The 18,774-nt window shown below is 40.7% G+C and overlaps 1 protein-coding gene across 12 annotated transcripts in view; it reads left to right on the forward strand.

The window, feature by feature from the left end:
• The first annotated feature begins 574 nt into the window (after nucleotides 1-574).
• LOC139376163 (dystrobrevin alpha-like) overlaps nucleotides 575-18,774 on the forward strand; it is a 37,353-nt gene continuing 19,153 nt past the window's right edge. For 3 of the 12 annotated variants that reach the window (XM_071118416.1, XM_071118421.1, XM_071118425.1), the window contains exons 1-9: nucleotides 5,570-5,793; nucleotides 9,430-9,497; nucleotides 9,860-9,940; nucleotides 10,056-10,269; nucleotides 11,183-11,268; nucleotides 13,849-14,003; nucleotides 15,259-15,364; nucleotides 17,509-17,675; nucleotides 17,941-18,065. In XM_071118416.1, coding sequence (XP_070974517.1) covers nucleotides 5,777-5,793; nucleotides 9,430-9,497; nucleotides 9,860-9,940; nucleotides 10,056-10,269; nucleotides 11,183-11,268; nucleotides 13,849-14,003; nucleotides 15,259-15,364; nucleotides 17,509-17,675; nucleotides 17,941-18,065 — 1,019 coding nt within the window. In that variant the 5' untranslated portion in view covers nucleotides 5,570-5,776. Of the gene's footprint in view, nucleotides 779-5,553; nucleotides 5,794-6,631; nucleotides 6,777-9,429; nucleotides 9,498-9,859; nucleotides 9,941-10,055; nucleotides 10,270-11,182; nucleotides 11,269-13,848; nucleotides 14,004-15,258; nucleotides 15,365-17,508; nucleotides 17,676-17,940; nucleotides 18,066-18,774 lie in introns of those variants that run through there. The other 9 variants (XM_071118420.1, XM_071118424.1, XM_071118415.1 and 6 more) reach the window with 8 other exon arrangements.

Below are 18,774 nucleotides of genomic sequence, written 5' to 3' on the forward strand. Positions count from 1 at the left end.
AATAGCCGCTGGTCACATAGCCTAGATGATAGTGAAGATCAATAGCTCCCACTAACGGTTTCCCAGGCTATGCACGTGGAGGATGTTTTGTCTTATTTGTTCATTTCTAAACTGTGCTTATCTGACTCCGATGTGATGCAAATTTCTCTCATCAGTTTCTCACCATTCAAAAATGTATTTATCAGATGGGGATTGTTTCCACAGACCCCACAAGCAGTCAGCCCCTGACTAGTACAACTCAGAGACAGGGCAGTCCAGTGTAATACACTCCCAGACAGACAACACCAAATTGTTGAGACTTCTTATTTACTGGCCATATATGTTACTATAAACACTTTGATGTGATACAGATTTCTCTCATCAGTTTCTCACAATTTTTTTATTATTATTTTTTAGATGTGGTTTGGTTTCACAGACTGCACTTATCCTTCCTGTGCATTGTATTAATGGGTTTATACAGTAAGTATATGGCTGAATCAATATGTATTTGTATGTTTATTTTGTCAACTTCAACATTTGTAAAGAATACACTGACGCAAGTGAAGAGATTCCGCATTACGTCATCGGCAGAAGCCACACGTACTCGAGGCAAATGCTGGGTTGCGCTACTCGAAAATTTCCATCACATCACCGCTGCAAAAAGCGTTCGTAATTACAGGAATAGACCGTTCTAGGGGTATTATACAATTGACCTAAATTAATCGTAATCACATCTATGGACACGGCTGACACGTCTATCCTGGATGTAAACAATGCAGTTTTATTCCTCGAAATCCTGGTAAGTATAGACAGCACAAGTGCACCGGAACGACCTTAATATCACTCGTGTAAAATCCAAGTTACTGTAAAGGAACTAGTGAGATCGAGATTTGTTTTAATCCCCAGGCAAATTGCATGTCAACTGTTAGAATTTAAGGATTGACAATTTGGGGGTTACCGTTATTATGCCTCATTTGTAGTGCCTCTGTCGTAACGGGATACAGATTATCGCAATGGATGTGCATATAAATCTGTCATATACAGCCTGTTGTTGCCTTTCTTCACTCATCATGTGTGTTTGACAAGAAATGTTGACAATGATGCTCTTGGTATTTCACACTGTCAACCATAGTGTTTCTCAGTTCTTTCTGAAATACACCAGAGCTGAGCAGGATCCATTTTAAATTTAGTAACCAAGTCATTGACATGGTTATCATGGCTAGTTTGTAAAACTGTTATGGCATCATCAACTAACAGTTTGGTACACTACATGACCAGAAATATGTGGACACCTGCTCTTCAAACATCTCATTCCAAAATCATGGACACTAATATGGAGTTGGGTCCCCCCTTTGCCGCTATAACAGCTTCCACTTTTCTGGGAAGGCATTCCATTGGATGTTCCACAAGATGTTCTACAAGAGCATTGGTGAGGTCGGGCATTGATGTTTGGTGATTAGGCTTGGCCTTCAGCATTCCAATTCATCCCAAAGGTGTTCGATGGGCTTGAGGTCAGAGCTCTGTGCAGGCCAGTCAAGGTCTTCCACACCGATCTCGACAAACCATTTCTGTATGGTCCTTGCTTTGTGCACTGGGGCATTATCATGCTGAAACAGGAAAGGGCCTTCCCCAAACTCTTGCCACAAAGTTGGAAGCACAGAATTGTCTAGAATGACATTGTATGCTGTAGCGTTAAGATGTCCCTTCACTGGAACTAAGGGGCCTAGCCCGAACCATGAAAAACAGCCTCAGACCATTATTCCTCCTCTACCAAACTTTACAGTTGGTACTATGCATTCAGGCAAGTAGAGTTATCCTAGCATCCACCATACCCAGATTAGTCCGTCGGGCTGCCAGATGGTTAAGTGTGATTCATCACTCCAGAAAACGTGTTTCCACTGCTCCAGAGTCCAATGGCTGCTAGCTTTACACCACTCCTGCAGATGCTTGACATTGCGCATGGTGATCTTAGGCTTGTGTGCAGCTGCTCGGCCATGGAAACCCATTTCATGAAGCTCCAGATGAACAGTTATTGTGCTGGCATTCCTTCCAGAGGCAGGTTGGAACTTGGTAGTGAGTGTTGCAACCGAGGACAGATGATTTTTACGTGCTACACGCTTCAGCACTTGCCGGTCCCATTCTGTGAGCTTGTGTGGCCTACCATTCCATGGCTAAGCCGTTGTTGTTCCTAGACATTTTTCACTTCACAATAAAAGCACTTACAGCTGACCGGGACAGCTTTAGCAGGGCAGAAATTTGACGAACTGACTTGTTAGAAAGGTGGCATCCTCATTGAAAGTCACTGAGCTCTTCAGTAAGGCCATGTTACTGCCAGTATTTGTCTATGGAGATTGCATGGCGGTGTGCTCGATTTTATACGCCTGTCAGCAACTGGTGTGGCTGAAATAACCAAATCCACTAATTTGAATGGGTGTCCGCATACTTTTGTATATATTGTGTAAATATCAGCATATTCCCACCAATCCAGTTTTTCTGTTGTTGCAGCAATTTCCCGAAGCAGTTTCACTAATCACCTTTGTAAAGCAGCCAGTATCAGAGTTTTTTTTCTTCCAGTAAGGAGCTCACATTGGGACACAGGGTCAGTTCAGGAACAACAACCACAAACATGTTAAAAAACGGATAGAATGCTTTCTGTATTATGGAGCAAAGAACCATGGTGACCAGAGGCCCCACAGGCAGACAACATTTACTAGTACAACTCAGAGACAGGCAGTGGTGAAAAAGTACCCAATTGTCATACTTTAATAAAAGTAAAGATACCTTATTAGAAAATGACTCAAGTAAAAGTCAACCAGTAAAATTCTACTTGAGTAAAAGTCAAAGTATTTGGTTTAAAAAAATACTTAAGTCTCAAAAGTAAATGTAATTGCTAAAATATACTTACGTATCAAAAGTACAAATTATTTAAAAATCCTTATATTAAGCAAAACAGATGGCACACTTTTCTTGTTTTTTAAATGTATGGATAGCCAGAGACACACTCCAACACTCAGACATCTTTTACAAACAAAGCATTTGTGTTTAGTGAGTCCACCAGATCAGAGGCATTAGGGATGACCAGGGATGTTTGCTTGATAAGTGTGTGAATTGGACCATTTTCTGTCTTGCTAAGCATTTAAAATGTGATGAGTACTTTTGGGTGTAAGGGGGAATGTATGGTGTAAAAAGTACATTATTTTCTTTAGGAATGTAGTGGAGTGCAGATACCCCAAAAAACGATTTAAGTAGTACTTTTTACTTAAGTGCTTTACACCACTGGAGACAGGGCAGCCCAGTGTAATACACTCCCCGACAAACAACACAAGATTGTTGAGACTTCTTATTAACTGGCTATATAGGTTGCTATACATACATGCAGTACCAGTCAAAGGTTTGGACACACCTACTCATTCAAGGGTTTTTTCATTATTTTTTACTATTTTCTACATTGTAGAATAATAGTGAAGACATCTAAACTATGAAATAGCACATATGGAATCATGTAGTAACCAAAAAAGTGTTAAACAAATCAAAATATATTTTATATTTGACATTCTTCAAAGTAGCCACCCTTTACCTTGATGACAGCTTTGCACACTCTTGGCATTTGCTCAACCAATTTAACCTGGAATGATTTTCTAACACTATTGAAGGAGTTCCCACATATGCTGAGCACTTGTTGGCTGATTTTCCCTCTCTCTGCTGTCCAACTCATCCCAAACCATCTCAATTGGGTTGAAGTCGGGTGATTGTGGAGGCCAGGTCATCTGATGCATCACTCCAACACTCACCTTCTTGGTCAGATAGCCCTTACACAGCCTGGAGGTGTGTTGGATCATTGTCCTGTTAAAAAAACAAATGATAGTCCAACTAAGCACAAACCAGGCGGGATGGCGTATCGCTGCAGAATGCTGTGGTTGCCATGCTAGTTAAATGTGCATTGAATTGTAAATAAATCACAGCCAGTGTCACCAGCAAAGCACCCCCACAACATCACACCTTCTCCTCTATGCTTCATGGTGGGAACTACACACACAGATATCATCCGTTCACCTACTCTGCATCTCACAAGAACACGGCAGTTGAACACGACAAACCAAAAATCCAAATTTTGACTCATCAGACCAAAGGACAGATTTCCACCAGTTTAATGTCCATTGCTCGTGTTTCTTGGCCCAATAAAGTCTCTTCTTATTATTGGTGTCCTTTAGTAGTGGTTTCTTTGCAGCAATTTCACCATGAAGGCCTGATTCACACAGTCTCCTCTGAACAGTTGATGTAGAGATGTGTCTGTTACTTGAACTCTGTGAAGCATTTATTTGGGTTGCAATTTCTGAGTCTGGTAACTCTAATGAACTTATCCTCTGCATCAGAGGTAACTCTGGGTCTTCCTTTCCTGTGGCGGTCTTCATGAGAGCCAGTTTCATCATAGCGCTTGATAGTTTTTACTTAACATTTTCCAGATTGACTGACCTTCATGTCTTAAAGTAATGATGGACTGTCATTTCTCTTTGCTTATTTGAGCTGTTCTTGCCATAATATGGACTTGGTCTTTTACCAAATAGGGCAATCTTCTGTACGCCACCCCTACTGTACCTTGTCACAACACAACTGATTGGCTCAAACGCATTAAGAAGGACAGAAATTCCACAAATTCACTTTAAACAAGGCACACCTGTTAATTGAAATGCATTCCAGGTGACTGCCTCATGAATCTGGTTGAGAGAATGCCAAGAGTGTGCAAAGCTGTCATCTAGGCAAAGGGTGGCTACTTTTGAAGAAACTCAAATATAAAATATATTTTGATTTGTTTAACACTTTTTTGGTTACTACATGATTCCATATGTGCTCTTTCATAGTTTAGATGTCTTCACTGTTATTCTACAACATAGAAAATAGTACAAATACAGAAAAACCCTTGAGTGAGTAGGCGTGTCCAAACTTTTGACTGGTCCTGTAATTTCAATATGTGATGGGTGTTTTTGTTGACAATTGTTGTTCAGTTAACTTCATTACTGAACAAAGCAGTCAGCTATACACACAGCTCTACCCTGTGGTTATAAATCTGATATCAATTTAATTCTTGTGGTGTAAAATAACACTGGGCAATCAGTGGATGTAAGTAAATACATGAACAGCTGCAATATATAGCTGATGTCTAAGTGGGGAAAAATATGGGGAAATACAGGGCCATAACTCAAACAACTGCTCATGTCTCAGAAATACTGTACCCCTTTGCTTTTCTTTCTTTGACTGTGGTAAAAAAAAAGAGCCATAATATACATAAGAGACTTATAAGGGAAGGGTTCAGCGTGCCTGAAATTCAGTTAATAACTGGGCAAGAGAGTTTATCTATCCACTGCAGGAAGAAATGTGATAGTTTTAATATTGCTAAGAGAAACTGTCTTTATAGCCTTGGTTTGATTCTGGCAGGGGTGGAGTGTTACAAGTTATCTGCAATGTTTATGGTAGGCTAGCACAGAGCAAGAGTAATGCTCGCTGGGTGGGCGCCAAGTGAGAGGTTGGAAGGGGCTGCAACTGGAGAGCCAGTAAAGCTGTAAGAATGTCAAGCCTGCTCATTTGAAGTTAAAGATAGAGGCAGCAGCACAACCTGTGTCCTGACAGTTTCTAATTTCAGATATGTGACTGTAGCTAAGCTAACCCCTTCCAACTGGGGCTGGCTGCTTTTTGTTGTCATGTTTGCCTGGTAGAGAGAGCTTTATATACTCTGTACAGTTGTTATCAAGAATGACAAGCCTTTGGAGTAGCACACAGACAGACAAGGAAACAGAGGACCATGGTACATTCTGAAGGGTATGTTCAACATTGACAAGTTTGTTATCTCCTGAGTTGTGTTGCTTGTGGTTGTTTTCAATCTTCAACAGGGGAATAGTAGTTTGTGTCAATCTTAGCTATTTATTTCACAGATTTAGAATAGCATTCGTAAGGTCAAATACTTGGCCCAAGAGCTTGGCTCTGTTCCTTTGTGATATGAATTGGCAGTTTGAGTATGTTACATTGTTATTATTAGTTAGTTAGTTGCTATGCGTTTGTTGTACTATATGAGACTCAAGTAGATTGTGCTTGGATGATTAATGAATGATTCACTCAAAAGTGTTTAACATTGTTGTAACTTACTTTAACTAAAACTTGACATTACAGACAGATAATGTTTGTTTGCAGTCATCTTTATTGTGTGAATACAGTGTCTAGGATTGAATGCGCTACTTGCTACCAATTTGATCCAGTGTTACCATAGAGGGCGTTACTCTGCAGAGAAGGGTCTATGTGCAGAAATTGTTTTCATTTTTGTGTATGTGTACAGTACCTTCAATTAGCATTTGGCATGAAGCATTTGGAAGTTTCTGCATGTAACCTGAGGACACTGCATAATATTTGCATATTTATTTAATTATTCAATTAACTTCTACTTCATTGGTGAAAAGTGGCCAGTCGTAGTAGAAAGAGTATAATGAATCGTTTATAATTTTGTTGTCATTGATGTTTTGCTCCACAAAATCTGGTCCCATTTAAAGTGAGAGAGAGGGGGGGGCATTGCACCCTGTTTTTTAGGAATGGAGTGACTGGGTTCTTTGCTACCATGGCAACTTACCACATGACTAGGTGTATTAGATTTCCTTGGACAGTGTGCAGCGAGGCATAGTGTGAGCATTCGCTAGCTGCTGTGAAACGTTCGTCCTTGTCTCGCTCAAGTTTTTCAATGCCCTGTAGGGACTGTCCGCAGGCTACAGTTTTAAAAAAAAAAGCATTATTTAATATGTCTTGACGGTCACCAGGTAAGAAATTATGTGTCATGTTGCCATTTATTCAAATGAAAATGGGCAGTGTGAGGTGGTCAAAAGTTATTAGCGTTGATGGAAAAAATGACTCTGGGTTGTGTCAGTCATGTCACAGATTATGTTTAGTGAAGGACTTTTGGTACTAATGATACAGTATCTTGTGGTGATTCAGGCTATGAAGTGAACTGAGATAATAGTGTGGATGGGGATACAGTACGTAGAGATAACCAAGAGGATGGTAGTGTTGCTGTTGTAGAAGGGGTGTCAGATACTTAGTACTGTAGCGTTGCATTGATACTAGCATGTACACTACCGTTCAAAAATGTGGGGTCACTTAGAAAATGAGTTGCAAAATGAATAGGAAATAGAGTCAAGACGTTGACAAGGTTATAAATAATGATTTTTAATTGAAATAATCGTTGTGACCTTCAAACTTTGCTTTCGTCAAAAATCCTCCATTTGTAGCAATTACAGCCTTGCAGACCTTTGGCATTCTAGTTGTCAATTTGTTGAGGTAATCTGAAGAGATTTCACCCCAAATTGGATCGGCTTGATGGGCACTTCTTACATACCATACGGTCAAGCTGCTCCCACAACAGCTCAAAAGGGTTGAGATCCGGTGACTGTGCTGGCCACTCCAGTATAGACAGAATACCAGCTGATTGCTTCTTCCCTAAATAGTTCTTGCATAGTTTGGAGCTGTGCTTTGGATCATTCTCTTGTTGTAGGAGGAAATTGGCTCTAATTAAGCGCCGTCCACAGGGTATGGCATGGCGTTCCAAAAATGAAGTGATAGCCTCCCTTCTTCAAGATCCCTTTTATTCTGTACAAATCTCCCACTTTACCATCCCCAAAGCACCCCAATACCATCGCATTGCCTCCACCATGCTTGACAGGTGGCGTCAAGCACTCCTCCAGCATCTTTTCATTTTTTCTGCGTCTCACAAATGTTCTTCTTTGTGATCCAAACACCTCAAACTTAGATTTGTCCGTCCATAACACTTTTTTCCAAATTTTCTCTGCCCAGTGTCTGTGTTCTTTTGCCCATCTTAATCTTTTATTTTTATTGGTCAATCTGAGATATGGCTTTTTCTTTGCAACTCTGCCTAGAAGGCCAGCATCCCAGAGTCGCCTCTTCAATGTTGACGTTGAGACTTGTGTTTTGCGGGTACTATTTAATGAAGTCAGTTGAGGACTTGTGAGGCGTCTGTTTCTCAAACTAAACACTTGTACTTGTCCTCTTGATCAGTTGTGCACCGGGGCCTCCCACTCCTCTTTCTATTCTAGTTAAAGCTAGTTTGCGCTGTTCTGTGACGGGAGTAGTACACAGCATTGTACGAGATCTTTAGTTTCTTGGCAATTTCTTGCATGGAATAGCCTTCATTTCTCAGTACAAGAATAGACTGACGAGTTTCAGAAGAAAGTTCTTTGTTTCTTGCCATTTTGAGCCTGTAATCAAACCCACTAATGCTGATGCTCCAGATACTTGTCTAAAGAAGGCCAGTTTTATTGCTTCAACAGCTTTCAGCTGTGCTAACATAATTGCAAAAGGGTTTTCTAATGATCATTTTGCCTTTTAAAATGATAAACTTGGATTAGCTAACACAACATGCCATTGGAACACAGGAGTGATGGTTACTGATAATGAGCCTCTGTACGCCTATGTAGATATTCCAGCAACAATAGTCATTTACAACATTAGCAATGTCTACACTGTGTTTCTGATCAATTTGATGTTATTTTAATGGTCAAAAAATGTGCTTTTCTTTAAAAAACAAGGACATTTCTAAGTGACCTCAAACTTTTGAACGGTAGTGTACATTAAATGATAGTAGTTGCGGCTGAACAGTGGCACCACTATGAGTAATACTACAACTACTAAAGCTGTTGAGTTAGTAGTGTTACGTTAATGTATTTTTTTGTTGTAAAATGACCACCTGGGAAGCAATATTGTATTGTCTGCACACAATAATGACCTAATCATTGATCCATTACAAACGTGTCACTATTAGGACTCAAGTACTGAAAGAATAAAATAAATGTGTATTATTTTAATTCAAACTGTCATGGCCCAGTGAGTATGGCCCAAGTCATTACTCATGAACAGTTTTAAGAAACCAATAACTAGCCTACTGATTTTGCTGCAGTCGTTATGTCTAGGGGTGTTAGGCCTTGAAACATTGTCTGTAACTTGAATGAATGGCTGCTTGAATGTGAGAAATCAGTGTTTAAGGACCGTGTTGGATGCACCTCTGCCCAGAGAGACAGCAACCTTACCTTGGTCCAAGGCTAGCTCTGTCTCTCTTGACCTCTTGGTTGGCCAGTCCAAGCAGATTATTATTTGCTCAGATGGTGACAAAACAGAAATATGTACAAAAAGGAAAAACACCAAAGGCATGCCCAAAGTAAAGACTCAAAAACAAACGGAAAGCCTGATGGCCACCAAGCAAAACCAGCAGCTTCATGGCTTGCAAGCTGGGACATTGACTGACAATCCTAATTGACAGTACCTGATATGCTTATCGAGCCTTGGCTCAGCACCTAGACACTGTCACCTGTGGGATGGAGTGTGGAAGTGTGTCCTGGATAGTGTGTTTGTCTTTGTCCTAACACTAACCTTCCCTCATATCATCTGTTTCCTCCTGATCAGAATGATTGAAGATCGTGGGAGGAGTGGTGACATAATGGCGGAGAGACGACAATTGTTCGCAGAGATGCGTAAGTGTACAGGCCGATCTCTGAAAAGTAGTGAACCACACTCAAAGTATTATAACTGTTGTATGCATAATAACAACATTCACCAGGTTATTAATAACATTTAATAACATTTACCAAGTAATTTACCATGCTACCTCAAAGAAAGATTCCAGTATAGGATCCAATATAGGCCAACACAGCTTACTTTCATTAGCAATAATAGACAGGAATCTATTGTTAATGACCACATGGATGCACTCTGCATGGACAGTGTGTGAAGCAACACTCTTCCCCCAGTAGCTCCACAAAGTCTCATCATCACCAGCATTCCTGTGTTACTGTCCGTCATATTACCTTGCACACAAATTTATTTTTTCCTACAGGGGCACAAGAGTTGGATTCCATAAGATTGTCCACGTATAGGACAGCTTGCAAACTCAGATTCGTTCAGAAGAAATGCAACCGTGAGTATGGCGTGATGTCCTCTGTCTGAGGTTTGATTGGGATTGTCTTGTGTCTCTAAAAACACGTAGCTAAACGGGAAACGTGTCTGTGCATTTCTATTGTGTCTTTTCACAGTCCATTTGGTGGACATCTGGAATGTGATTGAGGCGTTCAGAGAGAACGGCCTGAACACCATGGACCTCAACACAGAGTTCACTGTGGCTCGCCTGGAAGCAATACTCTCCACCATCTTCTACCAGCTCAACAAGCGCATGCCCACCACCCACCAGATCAATGTGGAACAGTCCATCAGTATGCTGCTCAACTTCCTGCTGGCTGCCTATGACCCGTGAGGATCCACCATGACCGCATCACTGTGTGACGGTCACTGAGCGTGATGATGGGGCAATTGTGTTGCATGTGTTTGTGTACGTGTGTGGCGTGTGTGGCGTCTGTTCACACACAGTCTCATGGGAGAATGAAATCCAGACTGACTGTTGTTTTAACAATTTAATGGTCTCACAATAGTCTTGTGTCAAGTGATACATCTTTAGTTCTGATGAAAGACAAGAGAAAGTAAACAGTGAAAATGACATAGTGATGATGATAAATACAGTTGAACCATTTTTGCAGTGTATAAGAGCAACTTAAAGGTGCTACACATAGGATTTTTGGTAATTTTTGCGTTGTAATTTCAGAAAATGTTCATAATATATTTGGCACTAATAGTGGAATAATACTGTTTCACAGTATTACTTACCCGCTAGTGTTGTGATTGGCTGTGATATTCGTCTATTTATTTCTCCTGCCAGAGTATCATCTGTCAAACCGGGAAAGCTGTTCTGACCTTGTTTTCTCACATAAACTGAGCGAACAGTGTAGAATTGTAGCAACCGGGAAATGACAGAGCGATTTCCACTAGATAACACAGCCACAAAGTCAGAACAGCTTTCCCAGTTTGACAACAGATGCTGCTCCGGTGGGAGAAATCAATAGGCGAGTATCACAACCATTCAAAAGAATGTAAGTCATACTGTGAAACACTATCATTCCACTATTAGCGCCAGATATATTAATAGACATTTTCAGAAATTACAATACAAAAATGCAAAAAAATCCTAGGGGTAGCACCTTGAATGTGAAAGTGTTTAGATTATTGCAGGTATTATCATTGTACTGCATATTCTTGACTTTTTCACAAATACACAAATTATACAAATTATACAAATCTGAAAAAATACTAAACACATTTCTTCTTTTAGGGAAAGCCTCGGAAAAATCTCTGTCTTTGTTGTGAAGATGGCCCTGGCAACCATCTGCGGAGGGAAGATTTTGGATAAATTAAGATGTAAGATACATGGTTAATATTTCTTAAGATTATAGATTAAGATGAAGATGAATGAATCATTTACAGAGAATGATTTGCCCAACATTACTGTCCAGTGTTTACAGATTTCTATTAAATATGACCTATAATTAATTACAATATTAGTGAAATAGTTTTCCTTCCAAGAAATGCTAATTGAGTATGCTAAAAAGCATATTTTCTGTGTTGGAATGATGTGGGCATTAGTGGTGCGTGGGTCAGCTGTTTGTGCACCTGCACCCTCCCGCAATTGCTAATAACACATCTGCAACCGCCGGACTATATGTGATAAAGTGAAAATCTGAGGCCTGCACCCGACCCTAACCTGCTAAGACAGAAAATGCCCTGTAGGCTACAGTCAGAGACAGCGGAGTGATTTTTTGACAAGGGGGTGCAGGATATCTTTGCCTCATTTAGATATGTTGTTGCATATAATTTCAGACATTTTTGGTAGGCTATTTGTTTGTCAAATTGTCTATAATTAGATACATGCAGCTTATCTTCTCTTATTATACACTGAGTGTGCAAAACATTAAGAATACCTTCCTATTATTGAGTTGCACGCACACCTTTCTCCCTCAGAACAGCCTCAATTCGTCTGGACATGGACTCTACGAGGTGTCGAAAGCGTTCCACGGGGATGCTGGCCCATGTTGACTCCAATGCTTCCTACGGTTGTGTCAAGTTGGCTGGATGTCCTTTAGGTGGTGGACCATTATTGAAAAACCTAGCAGTGTTACAGTTCTTGACACAAACCAGTGTGCCTGGTGCCTACTACCATACCCCGTTCAATGCACTGGTGGCACTTTTTAATTGGATAGGACGGGCTCGTGATAATGGCTGGAGCGGAATCAGTGGAATGGTATCAAACCAACACATGGTTTAATGCCATTCCATTTGCTCTGTTCCAGCCATTATCATGAGCCGTCCTCCCTCCTCAGCAGCCACCACTGGTTCAAAGGCACTAAAATCTTTTGTTTTTCCCATTCACCAGCTGAATGGAACACATACACAATCCATGTCTCAGTTGTCTCAAGGCTTAAAAAGCCTTCTTTAACCGGTCGCTTTCTCTTCATCTACAGTGATTGAAGTGTATTTAACAAGTGACATCAATAAGGGATCATAGCTTTCACCTGAATTCACCTGGTCGGTCTGTAATGGAAAGATTTCTTAATGTTTTGTATACTCAATGTATGTTGCCCTAGAAGACTACATAAACCCTTGCTCACCAGAGTAATGTAATAGATCGATAGAATGAAAGCTTCAATCTAGTTGAGATTGGTCAAGTTTGCTCTGTCATCTCTGCTTCTTTCATAGATGTTTAGGGACCAGGGAGAAAATGCAATAACCCTAAAAAAACGGGAAATATTTTCTTAGAAACATTTCCAAATTACATCAGTTTGACCGGTTGTAGAAAATAGAAAGCTGTGAAAACGACCCAACATGTTTCTGATAAGATTTCAGTTCGGCTTGGATGCATATTTTATGTGGTTGCAATATGATCAGCTTTTATGATGTTGATTAAGATAGCACCTTCACAGACAATATCTAACTGCACATTCACATTCTCTCAAGATGCCAAAAGAAATAAATTTCTCCACGCCTGTTCCCGAGTTAAAATGTAGCCCACATTTGGTGTATCATTTTACTGCAAGAAATGTTTATTTCTGAGGGAGTTAATATTAAGGCTATGTGAGAGGTTGTAGACCTACAGTCAGTGTTCAGATTTCAGTTTCCATTTAACCAATCTGAACAGTAGGCTACAGTCCTTTTGATGTATCATAGGCCTACAGTCCCGTGAAAAAGTATTTGCCCCCTTTCTGATTTTCTAAATTTTAGCATATTTTTGATACTGAATGTTATCAGATATTCAACCAAAACCTAATATTAGATAAACGGAACCTGAGTTTACAAATAACAAAAAAAGATATACTACTTATATTTATTTAATTAACAAAGTTATGCAACACCCAATGCCCCTGTGTGAAAAAGTAATTTCCCCCTTACACTCAAAAACTAGTTGTGTCACCTTTAGCTGCAATGACTGCAACCAAATGCTTCCTATAGTTGTTAATCGGTCTCTCACATCGATGTGAAGGAATTGTGGCCCACTTGCATGCAGAACTGCTTTAACTCAGCGACATTTTTAGGTTTTCAAGCATGAACTGCTCGTTTTAAATCCTTCCACATCATCTCAATTGGGATTAGGTTTGGACTATATCAACAATGGACAAATAATGAAACAAATACCAAATAACTATTCATGGCTGGGAGAAGTAATTATTTATAATAAAAAGGATAGAGCTTATTACTTAATCCACTAATTTATTGCAACAGAGCAGCCACAGCTACTCATAGGGAAAGTAAATGATGGGTTAGAGCATTTTAGCTTATGTTTTGTGGTAATTACTACGGATTGCTACCCAGCTCTCATTTGTTTTAGTTTTTGTTTCAGTGATTGCACTGCCTATTGCTGCAATTAGCTAACAATGGTGACAGCTGACAATTAATTTGATCAATTAATTATATATTTTGGAGTAACCCCCCCCATTTTCTGCCCAGATATTTTTTCACAGATATCAGACCCTGGTGGCATAATGGTATACTCCCAATTTGACCAGTTTCTGAGGGAGGTTCTCAAATTACCAATGACTGTTTTTGAGGCACCTTCCTTTGGCTATACTGAGCAAGCCACAAGAACTTGCTTTGCACAGCAGGTGAGAGTCCCATCTACACAAAAAATGAACATCAATTTTCAAGTAAATTGAATGTACAGTACAGTGCATTTGGAAAGTATTCAGACCCCTTGACTTTTTCCCCTTGACTTTTTCCACATTTTGTTACAGCCTGATTCTAAAATTGATTACGTTTGTTTTATTCCTCATCAGTCTACACACAATACCCCATAATGACAAAGCAAACAGATTTTTAGACATTTTTGCAAATGTATTTAAAAAAAAAATGAAATATCGTATTTGCATAACTATTCAGACCCTTTACTCAGTACTTTGTTGAAGCACCTTTGGAAGCGATTACAGCCTCGAGTTTTCTTGGGTATGAGACTACAAGCTTGGTCTGAGAGTCCTTTAGGTGCCTTTTGGCAAACTCCAAGCGGGCTGTCATGTGCCTTTTACTGAGGAGTGTCTTCCATCTGGCCACTCAACCATAAAGGCCTGATTTGTGGAGTGCTGCAGAGATGGTTGTACTTCTGGAAGGTTCTCCCATCTCCAGAGAGGAATTCTGGATCTCTGTCAGAGTGACCATTGGGTTCTTGGTCATCTTCCTGACCAAGGCCCCTTTCCCCCGATCCCTCAGCTCTAGGAAGAGTCTTGGTGGTTCCAAACTTATTCCACTTAAGAATGATGGAGGCCACTGTGTTCTTGGGGACCTTCAATGCTGCAGACATTCATTTTTTGGTACCCTTCCTCAGATCCGTGCCTCGACACATTCCTGTCTCGGAGCTCTACGGACAATTTCTTCGATCTCATGGCTTGGTTTTTGCTCTGACATGCTCTGTCAACTGTGGGACCTTATATAGTCAGGTGTGTGCCTTTGCAAATCATGTCCAATCAATTGAATTTATCACCGGTGGACTCCAATCAAGTTGCAGAAACATCTGAAGGAGAATCAATGGAAACAGGATGCACCTGAGTTCAATTTTGTAAATAATTTTGTAAATAATGTATTTCTGTTAAAAAAAAGAAAAAGGTTTCACTTTGTCATTGTGGGGTATTGTGTGTAGGTCGATGAATAAGGCTGTAACGTAACAAAATGTGGAAAATGGGAAGGGGTCTGAATAGTTTCTGAATGCACTGTATACAACACGCTATTGGTATAGATACTGTATAGTGGGTGGATGTTGTAATTGTGTATAAAACATCCCATCATATTACTGTATTTTCTTTCTAGTACTACCCCATATGCCAAACCTGTATTTGATGTGTAACCCCGTCCTCTACTGTATGTTGACAGAAAAAGGTCTCCCTCAACACATTCCTGGACACGCTGATGTCAGACCCTCCTCCTCAGTGTCTGGTGTGGTTACCACTCATGCATCGCTTGGCTAATGTGGAGAATGGTGAGCCACCACAGCATATTTAACACATTCATGGGATGGCTGCGGGTAGGAATGATGGGTCATTTTGTCTCATATCATCGCATTGAGTCACTACACAGTAAACATACAGTACATGCTCAGGAACCCATGCCCGAGCGCGAGCACACACACGCAGCCTTCCACCATCGCCCACCTCCCAACCCCTAATGAATGACAAGGAACTGACAACAGAATTAAAGTCTTACACACACTGATGATCACAGAACACCCTTCCTTATTTGATGTAAATCAAAAGAATGCTGTCTAATAGACCTGCAAAACATCCCAGTGCCATTGTTTTTTTTATAAAGATTTTGGTTGCACCAAATACAGTGCCTTGCGAAAGTATTCGGCCCCCTTGAACTTTGCGACCTTTTGCCACATTTCAGGCTTCAAACATAAAGATATAAAACTGTATTTTTTTGTGAAGAATCAACAACAAATGGGACACAATCATGAAGTGGAACGACATTTATTGGATATTTCAAACTTTTTTAACAAATCAAAAACTGAAAAATTGGGCGTGCAAAATTATTCAGCCCTCTTAAGTTAATAGTTTGTAGCGCCACCTTTTGCTGCGATTACAGCTGTAAGTCGCTTGGGGTATGTCTCTATCAGTTTTGCACATCGAGAGACTGACATTTTTTCCCATTCCTCCTTACAAAACAGCTTGAGCTCAGTGAGGTTGGATGGAGAGCATTTGTGAACAGCAGTTGTCAGTTCTTTCCACAGATTCTCGATTGGATTCAGGTCTGGACTTTGACTTGGCCATTCTAACACCTGGATATGTTTATTTTTGAACCATTCCATTGTAGATTTTGCTTTATGTTTTGGATCATTGTCTTGTTGGAAGACAAATCTCCGTCCCAGTCTCAGGTCTTTTGCAGACTCCATCAGGTTTTCTTCCAGAATGGTCCTGTATTTGGCTCCATCCATCTTCCCATCAATTTTAACCATCTTCCCTGTCCCTGCTGAAGAAAAGTAGGCCCAAACCATGATGCTGCCACCACCATGTTTGACAGTGGGGATGGTGTGTTCAGGCTGATGAGCTGTGTTGCTTTTACGCCAAACATAACGTTTTGCATTGTTGCCAAAAAGTTCAATTTTGGTTTCATCTGACCAGAGCACCTTCTTCCACATGTTTGGTGTGTCTCCCAGGTGGCTTGTGGCAAACGTTAAAACAACACTTTTTATGGATATCTTTAAGAAATGGCTTTCTTCTTGCCACTCTTCCATAAAGGCCAGATTTGTGCAATATACGACTGATTGTTGTCCTATGGACAGAGTCTCCCACCTCAGCTGTAGATCTCTGCAGTTCATCCAGAGTGATCATGGGCCTCTTGGCTGCATCTCTGATCAGTCTTCTCCTTGTATGAGCTGAAAGTTTAGAGGGACGGCAGGTGTTGGTAGATTTGCAGTGGTCTGATACTCCTTCCATTTCAATATTATCGCTTGCACAGTGCTCCTTGGGATGTTTAAAGCTTGGGAAATATTTTTGTATCCAAATCCGGCTTTAAACTTCTTCACAACAGTATCTCGGACCTGCCTGGTGTGTTCCTTGTTCTTCATGATGCTCTCTGCGCTTTTAACGGACCTCTGAGACTATCACAGTGCAGGTGCATTTATACGGAGACTTGATTACACACAGGTGGATTGTATTTATCATCATTAGTCATTTAGGTCAACATTGGATCATTCAGAGATCCTCACTGAACTTCTGGAGAGAGTTTGCTGCACTGAAAGTAAAGGGGCTGAATAATTTTGCACACCCAATTTTTCAGTTTTTGATTTGTTAAAAAAGTTTGAAATATCCAATAAATGTCGTTCCACTTCATGATTGTGTCCCACTTGTTGTTGATTCTTCACAAAAAAATACAGTTTTATATCTTTATGTTTGAAGCCTGAAATGTGGCAAAAGGTCGCAAAGTTCAAGGGGGCCGAATACTTTCGCAAGGCACTGTATGTGTTTGTATCAACAACCTTTGGTGTGTGTGTGTGTGTCTGTGTGTGTGGTATATATCTGCACATGTGTGTGTGTGTATGTGTGTGTGTACGTGCATCCCCATGCACGTGTTTGTGTGTCTGTGTGCGTGCACATGTTTGTGTGTGTGCCATGCCCCCTGCAGTGTTCCACCCGGTCGAGTGCTCTTACTGCCACAGTGAGAGTATGATGGGTTTCCGCTACCGCTGCCAGCAATGTCATAATTACCAGCTGTGTCAGGACTGCTTCTGGAGGGGGCATGCCAGCGGTTCCCATAGCAACCAGCACCAAATGAAGGAGTACACGTCATGGGTAAGGGGGGTGATGGGGTGGGGAGAGGGGGGGGGAGGGGGGGGTGACAGCATCAGGCCAGCCAGCCAGTGCAGCAGCCATTTCTGCTTTGCTTCACCCAATGCAGTGCTATGGGGATGGTGATGAGACTGTGATTTGATTCTCTTACATTTTGGTCAATGACATCTAGTCCTGTATCACATTTTTGAAAGTCATTACTCTGTTTTTAAGTACCTCTCCCTGCCCTCTCGAAATCAGACGTAGCATCTTTTTGGGTTTCTCCCAGAAATCGCCTGCTAAGAAGTTATCTAATGCTCTCAGCAAGTCTCTGAGCTGTGCATCCAGCAGAGAACCTTTACACCCTATGTTTCCCGACATGCCAGAGAAACCTCTGAACCTAGCCCACATTGTGTAAGTATGGTGTAAGTTGTGTAGGTATTCTATTATATTCCTACAGTAATATAGTAAAACTTGTATTCAATAGCACAATCCTCCTTTTCAATTTCAATACATTTCATATCCATCCCATCATCCGTTACTAGCCCCTTATCCCCAAAGTAAATGTTGAAACGTTATGAATTGTACGTACTGTATATCTACATGTTTTGTAATTGCCTTTATATACATTACACTACATGCTTCTAACACTCAAGTAATAACAATCAGTCAGTTGTCGGATGTGTAACGGTTTTCTGTATGAGAAGGAGAGTCGGACCAAAATGCAGCGTGTAGATTGCGATCCATGTTTTAATAACCAAACGTAAAACACAAATTAATACAAACACTACAAAATAAAGAACGTAACGAAAACCTAAACAGCCCTATCTGGTGAAAACACATAGACAGGAACAATCACCCACAAACACACAGTGAAACCCAGGCTACCTAAATATGGTTCCCAATCAGAGACAATGACGAACACCTGCCTCTGATTGAGAACCATATCAGGCCGAACATAGAACTGGACAAACTAGACATGTAACATAGAATGCCCACTCAGATCACACCCTGACCAACCAAAACATAGAAATATACAAAGTAAACTATGGTCAGGGTGTGACAGTACCCCCCCCCCCCAAGGTGCGGACTCCGGCCGCAAAACCTAAACCTATAGGGGAGG

Source organism: Oncorhynchus clarkii, chromosome 20, assembly GCF_045791955.1.
Source record: "Oncorhynchus clarkii lewisi isolate Uvic-CL-2024 chromosome 20, UVic_Ocla_1.0, whole genome shotgun sequence".
Taxonomy (NCBI): Eukaryota; Metazoa; Chordata; class Actinopteri; order Salmoniformes; family Salmonidae; genus Oncorhynchus; species Oncorhynchus clarkii.